Source organism: Panicum virgatum, chromosome 2K, assembly GCF_016808335.1.
Source record: "Panicum virgatum strain AP13 chromosome 2K, P.virgatum_v5, whole genome shotgun sequence".
Classification (NCBI taxonomy): domain Eukaryota; kingdom Viridiplantae; phylum Streptophyta; class Magnoliopsida; order Poales; family Poaceae; genus Panicum; species Panicum virgatum.
Window position 1 is genome coordinate 46908986 of NC_053137.1, and position 7298 is coordinate 46916283.

General features: G+C 42.1%; 1 protein-coding gene across 1 annotated transcript; it reads left to right on the forward strand.

Annotated features, from left to right (window-relative positions):
- Positions 1-1589: 1589 nt before the first annotated feature.
- Positions 1590-3531, forward strand: LOC120680181 (protein transport protein SEC13 homolog B-like). The gene is made up of 2 exons (XM_039961796.1): positions 1590-1751; positions 2313-3531. The coding sequence occupies exon 2, from the start codon at positions 2383-2385 to the stop codon at positions 3298-3300; it is 918 nt and encodes a 305-aa protein (XP_039817730.1). The 5' UTR covers positions 1590-1751; positions 2313-2382; the 3' UTR covers positions 3301-3531.
- The last annotated feature ends 3767 nt before the right edge of the window (positions 3532-7298 follow it).

Consider the following 7298-nt stretch of genomic DNA (forward strand, 5'->3'; position numbering starts at 1 on the left):
TACCACCGTATACTTTTGTTTTGGGCGAAACCATCGTATGCTGATTCTGTTCTGGAAACGTGCAGGATGGGACGCTGTCTGCGCCCGCACCAGCCACTCTTGAACTCAAAACTGTACTCTAGTGCCCGCCCCCAAGGTAAGAAAAGGTGCGGACCTGAAACCAGAATTCCGCTGCTGCTTTTCTTCAGCAGAAGAGGAAAAAGTTTGAAGAGATTGCACTCGATGTCTCGCTCGATGCAGGTTGCAAACGAAGCTTCCAACCATGTGGGCTGGCCCTGCTATCTGGATTATTTACTTGGGCTCAAAAGCCCAGTTTGTAAGAAGGCTTTTGGGCTAGCAGGAAGTGGAGCGGGATTTTTTTTTGTTTTTTGTTTTTGTTTTTGTTTTTGCAAAGAACAAGAACCTGCTGTCGACTACTCAACTGGTTAAATAAAGTTGATAGCCTCTAGGTGGTTTTGAAACTAAAATTGTGTTCAGTACACGTAAATACGCAGATATAGGTTAAAAGAAGATGTTGCGGCAATCGCCTCGCTATGATAATAAAATAAATTGAGCCTTAACAATTTACCGAAAAAATGTCAATAGTATATCTTAGGAGACATTATACAATGAACAAGGCAGTATTATTCCGTATCTTCGTGCTGATGATTTATACTAGCTCTGTGTAAGACAACACGTCTTGTCATGCACGTAAATGCGGCTTACGCGCAGATGTACCAAGCCACAAGGGATGATAATGTAATATTATCATGCATCAGCAATATATTACCATTTACAGATGCACTTCTGGTAGAATGTTGGACCATGTGCTTTAAACTGTAGATCCAACTTTTATAAATATTGATACTTGGTAGATGCTAGGTTAATCAACTTTTTATTGTATCATTCCAATATTTGGGATTTATGATATCAGCATTTCGCTATTACAATTTCAACATGCATTAAATGTTGAACATATGTTAAAGTTATTGAAATATCCTCCACAAAGTTTTGAATTAAGCACTTATTTTTTAAATGGTACATATTTATGAAATAATGAACTATTGAAAGTATTAAAAAGAAATGTGTCCTAAAGAAAGCTGGAATGAAAAGAAAGAAACTAAGCTAGGCTGTCCTTTCTCGCCATTGGGACAAACTGGACCTTTTCTGATGAGATTAGCAATGCAATAGGTGGTTTAAATTGACTTTTGTGATCTTAAAATACAATTTTCTTTCAAATAGTAAATGTGTTTCCGATTCTATTCTAACCACCATCTTGTTGAGAATAAATATAAAAAATAATTTCCATCATGTTAAATTTTAATTACTTTTTATATTTATGAAAAAACAATATTCACAGTTCGTACGGTACTATTTTATTATTTTGAGTATTAATTTTCAACATTTTTCATATTATGCTTTAACATTTACATAAAATACTGAACTACTTAATTCAAAATTTTAAATTACTTTTATTGATACTCAATATTATATTCTAGAACGTTAATTACATTAATTTAATATTTTAAATATGCTAGTCACAATATCTTTAGCAAAATAACGAGCAGAATTTAAAAAAAAAAAGCGAAGCGCACCTGCCCCTCCCGCTGCGTTTGTGGGCTTCTCGTGGGCCTCCCGACGCGCGGCGGAGCGCCGCCCCTACGCAAGTGCCCCTCTCTCTTCTTCCCTTTCTCGCTCGCTCGCTCCCTCGGCCGCCTTCTTACCAAGCGACGACGACAGGGGAGTGGCGCCGCCCTTCGCCGGCCGACGAGGTATGTCCGCCCTTTCGCTTCCCTTCCTTTCCTTCTGTGCGAAATCGAACACCCAAACCCCCTAACGTGTGCTACTTGAATTCGGATCTGACCATGAATTTTACCTACTAACTTCGATTTTTTTTGCAAAAATTATTGGGTGTACATGTGTACACTCATGTCCTATACTGGGTCCGCCCCCTGCCATACGAGATCTGGTTTTGTTCCTTTCTGGGAATTTCTAGAACAAGAATACAAGATAAGAGACCTATCAGTTGCGGATGTTCAGATCTGATATTCAGCACCATCCGATTTTTCCACTTGTTCGATTGTCTATAGCGTGATCTAAAAAGTTCCCTCGTTTACGGTTTGCACAAACCATCGTTGTTATCCCGCACCACTGTTGGAGCTAAATAGTTTTTATTATCGGTGTTATTGTATTAGGATACTATTTTGTGATTTTTTTTTCAGTTTTTGTTTAGCGATGGAATCCAGTCATATTTGCTCTCTACTCCTTTCTAGTATTTTTTAAGAAGGCATGGACGAAAAAGTTTATAATGTGTTGTGGTTTGTTTCAATCAGGCAAGAGCCTGCAGTCGACACAACACAGAAGAGGGATTTGGGCGTTGCTTGGTTTCAGCCCATTTGGAAGATGCCTCCCCACAAGATCGAAACTGGGCACCAGGACGTGGTGCACGATGTCGCCATGGATTACTACGGTAAGCGCATTGCGACAGCCTCCTCGGACAACACCATAAAGATCGTCGGCCTCAGTGGCACCTCGCACCAGCAGCTGGCCACCCTGACTGGGCACCAGGGGCCGGTCTGGCAAGTCGCGTGGGCTCACCCCAAGTTTGGCTCATTGCTGGCCTCCTGTGGCTACGACGGCCGTGTGATCATATGGAAGGAAGGGGCCAAACCTGATGAATGGATTCAGGCGCATACTTTCACTGAGCACAAGTCCTCTGTCAACTCCATTGCGTGGGCACCTCATGAGCTTGGGCTCTGCTTGGCTTGCGGCTCATCCGACGGGAACATTTCAGTATTCACAGCTCGTGCTGATGGAGTTTGGGACACCACGCGCATTGATCAGGCGCATCCAGTTGGCGTAACTTCAGTTTCTTGGGCCCCAGCAATGGCTCCTGGTGCTCTGATCACTGCTGGAGCTTCTGGCCAGTTTGAGTATGTTCAGAAGCTTGCATCTGGTGGCTGCGATAACACAGTCAAAGTCTGGAAGCTGCAAAATGGAAATTGGAGGATGGATTGTTTCCCTGCCCTGCAGATGCACAAGGACTGGGTGAGGGACGTGGCCTGGGCTCCAAACCTTGGCTTACCGAAGTCTACCATTGCCAGCGCGTCTCAGGATGGAACTGTTGTGATCTGGACCGAGGCGAAGGAAGGGGAGCAATGGGTAGGCAGGATTTTGCATGACTTCAAAACCCCTGTGTGGAGGCTGTCGTGGTCGCTTACCGGGAATATTTTGGCTGCTTCTGATGGCAATAACAATGTGACCTTGTGGAAGGAAGCTGTTGATGGTGAATGGCAGCAAGTGACGACTGTTGAGCCATAGGTGTTTGGAGCTCGGTGTTGCCAGTAATATATTTTTTTGTTAACTCCAGTAATATTGAGATTGTTATCTAATTTTTCTGTATGATGGTTTCCAAGGTTTCGGCATCACTAACATCAGAGCTCTCTTTCCTCCTTTCTTGGCAATTGCTGTGCTGCTATTGTGTCTAGTAAATCTGTACCTTGGATGGCGAGCACATTTCTGATATGAATGATGTGTCCAGCAATTGTTAAATCTTATGTGACTCCATTCTTAGATTCCTAATAGATTGTCTGAAGGTACTAAAAGATGGAATGAAAGTTATCATACCAAATTTCAAAGCTGGCAAGGAATTGAAATTGGGGCACAGGACATGATGACTCATTTTATGTACCGAATTTGTGAATCAGTCTTGATTTAGAATCTATGAATTAATCTGAAATTGATTTGATATATTCATAGTTACATAAGTCATGTAGTGTTATGCTCTTTTCTGGCATTACGTTAGCCTGTATGGCTTATGTACATAGGATGGATGATTTGTTTGCTAGCAATGGTAGTACATTTGTGTGGAATTCTCACAGCAAAATTTTCTACTGTCCCCTCTAATTACCAAATAATCTGAAGAAACTCATTGACCTGCCTTAAAATCTCTCGATTGCCGAAAGTATCAAGCTTAACACACCGTGATCTGGAGGAAACTGGAACGAGATGCCAACGGGGCTGCCTAGTTTGCGGTCGCCCGCTTGGATCCCACCGTGCGGTCGATTCTCCGACCAACCTACCTTTCCATTTTAGGTGAGAAATCAATTTTCTTTCTTTGTCTTTTCTGGAAACATATTCCAGCCATCACGCCCCACTCCTCCGTCCATCATTTCTCTTTCCGTGACTTGTCTTAACTACTGGATCGGCTGTCAATCATTTCCTTTTGAGGAAGCATTTTTTTTTCGGGATGTGGGATAACATGGTGTGATATCGGGTGGGGGGAGTAAAAAATAAAAGGAAGTTTGAAATTTACAATTAAGGAATTCATTACAGTGGAATTTTCAGTGCGCCGTTTTTATTCTCTTTCTTGCTTCCAGATTTTCTTTTGAGAAGCTAAACATTTCGGGATCATGGGGATGATGGTGTATTTTCGGGTGGGGGGGGGGGGTAAAAGTAAGTTTCGTTTCAATTTTTTTAACACATATAAAAAGATCATTAAAAAAGAAACTACGAAAAAATACATGAATAAGATATTTGATCCTTTCCAAAAAGTATATGGTTATGGAGTCGAACACTAAAAAAATCCAGAGCACCCTAACTCGTTGGGCCGAGTATGACAGTATGACGTGACGGACCCTAATCAGCTAGGACGAGAATGACAGTGTTACGTGACTGGCCCTAACTAGTTAGGACGAGAATGGCAGTACTATGTGACTGACCCTAATCAGTATAGCATGTCATCATTAGTATATAGTAAAAACCCATTATACAAAAAGTATATGGTCAGTGAGTCGAATCCTAAAAAATCCAGAGCACCCTAACTCGTTGGGCCGAGTATGACAGTATGACGTGATTGACCCTAACCAGTTAGGACGAGAATGTCAATATTACGTGACTGACCCTAACAAGTTGGGACGAGAATGACAGTACTACGTGACTGACCCTAATCAGTATAGCATGTCATCATTAGTATATAGTTAAAACCCATTATACAAAATTATATGGTCATGGAGTAGAACCCTTAAAAATCCAGAGCACCCTAACTCGTTGGGCCGAGTATGACGTGACTGGTCCTAACCAGTTAGGACGAGAATGCCAGTATTACGTGACTGATCCTAATCAGTTTGACAGGTCATCCTTAGTATATATATAGTAAAAACCCATTATACAAAAGTATATGGTCATGGAGTCGAACCCTAAAAAAATTCCAGAGCACCCTAACTCGTTGGGCCGAGTATGACGTGACTGACACTAATCAGTTAGGACGAGTATGGCAAGAAGTTAAACGAGATTGACTCTAACCAGTTGGGACGATTGTGTCTTATTCAAAAAGATTGGCCCTAATCAATTAGGACGAGAATGACAGTATGACGTGATTGACCCTAATATATATGGCAGGTCATCCTTAGTATATAGTAAAAACCATTATTCAAAAGTATATGGTCTGGGTGAAGAACGAAGAAAGAAAAACAAAAAAATGTTGACAAAAATATTGTACTATTGGATAAAATTGATTGGGCAAACAAAATTTAATGATAAGAAAAATAATTTAATGTAAACTTTTTGATAGCAAAAAAAAGTGATGACAAAACCTTTGGGTATAAAATATAATTAAGAGAAATATTAAGACAAAACTTTTCAAGGAAACATTTTCAGAACATGAAAACAATCTAGAAAAGATATTTTTCTAAAAAAATAAGTAGAAAAAATATTAGTTGAAAAAAACAAGATGAGAAACAAATAAAAAGGTGGGCAAAAAATATATATAAAAATTTTGCTCTAGAAAATTATAACGAGGAAACTTTTTAAATTAAACTTTTTTTAAGAAGCATATTGTCAACAAAAAAAGAGCAGGACAAAAAAATTGAGGAAAAAAACTTTGTACTAGAAACTTTTAATGAAGAATTTTTTTTGAAAGTAAACATTTTTTGAACAAGCATATATTCTCAACAAAAAAACATTTCGTACGGAAAAAAGAGATGATGACAAAACTTTTGAGGTAAAAAATATAACTAATGTAAATTTTTTGATTTTGCAGGAAAAATTAGGGAATGCAAAATTTTCAAAGAATATTTTTTTTAAAAAAATAGATAGATAGAAAATTTGGAAAGAAAAATTTTCAAGAGGTAAGATGAAAAAATATCATATAAGGAAACTTTTTAAAGTAAACTTTTTTAAGAAGCATATTGTCGACAAAAAAAGAGCAGGACAAAAAAGTTGAGGACAAAATTTTATATTAGAAAATTTTAATGAGAATTTTTTTTAAAGTAAACATTTTTTGAACAAGCATATATTATAAAAAAACATTGCCCTGCTCAATGTTTTGTTGGAGGAAGAGGAACGCATAAACGACCAACAAATTGGTTGATTGATTGAGCCAAACATACACAATCTCAGAGATACCGAAGACGACTGCATCCCCCCTCCCTCTCAACTGAAACTACTTGAGCATGGCAGCAGTAATATAATAGAGTGCTAGTAGTAAGCAAATAATAAAGGCGCAGGCAGGCACCACAAGGGGCGGCGGCGGCGGCGGAGGAGGAGGATGCTAATCTAATCTACTTGATGGGCGCCGGCGGGCCTCCGAGGAGCGTCTGCTGCTGCAGCTCGAGGTCGTTGAGCTGCTACTCCTGATCCATCTCGATGATGAGCGGCACCACCATCACCAGGAAGGTGGTGCCCGCGATCCAGGCCGCCTTGCCCGTGCTCCGCAGCAGCTTCTTCGCCTTGGTGGCAGCCTCGCGCCCGTGCATCAGGCACAGCCGTCGAGCCCCCTTCTTGACGGCGAGCGGCACCGAGGGGGGGAGGGGGCGCCCTTGGCATGACTAGATCCATGGGGCGGAGCTCGGCCCCATGGACCCCGCTGCCGCCACTGCCACTCGCAAAGGTCGGCCCCAAGGAGCCCGTCTCCGCACCTCCCCGCCGCGTCGCTCCTCTGAGGGTCGGAGCCACCTCCGACCCACCTCGCAGCATTGTCGTAGCCCCGCCCGGCCACGCCGCTCCGCCATCGCAGCCCCCGCCCAGCCGCGCCACTCCGCCGTCAGCCTCGTCCAACTGCTGCCGCCGCGAGCTCACCCGGGGGAGCTCGCCGCCGTTCCCCCGAGGAGCTCCCTGCCGCTGTGCGCCCCATCTCCAGAGGAATGGAGGGGAAAAAGAAAGAAGAAAGGGGAAGGGGAAAGGGGAAAGTGAAAAGGGAGGGCGCTACAGGATCGGACTAGTGACAGGTGGGTCGACCGTAAGTTTGGAAACTTATGGTTACCCGTAGATCCAGCATTGGGATGCGAACACCGAATTGGTTTGAGCGTCCATCCGATTCC

Bases quoted from the DNA above. Each gene is read 5' to 3' on its own strand.
- LOC120680181 (XM_039961796.1), top strand. From the start codon at position 2,383: ATGCCTCCCCACAAGATCGAAACTGGGCACCAGGACGTGGTGCACGAT.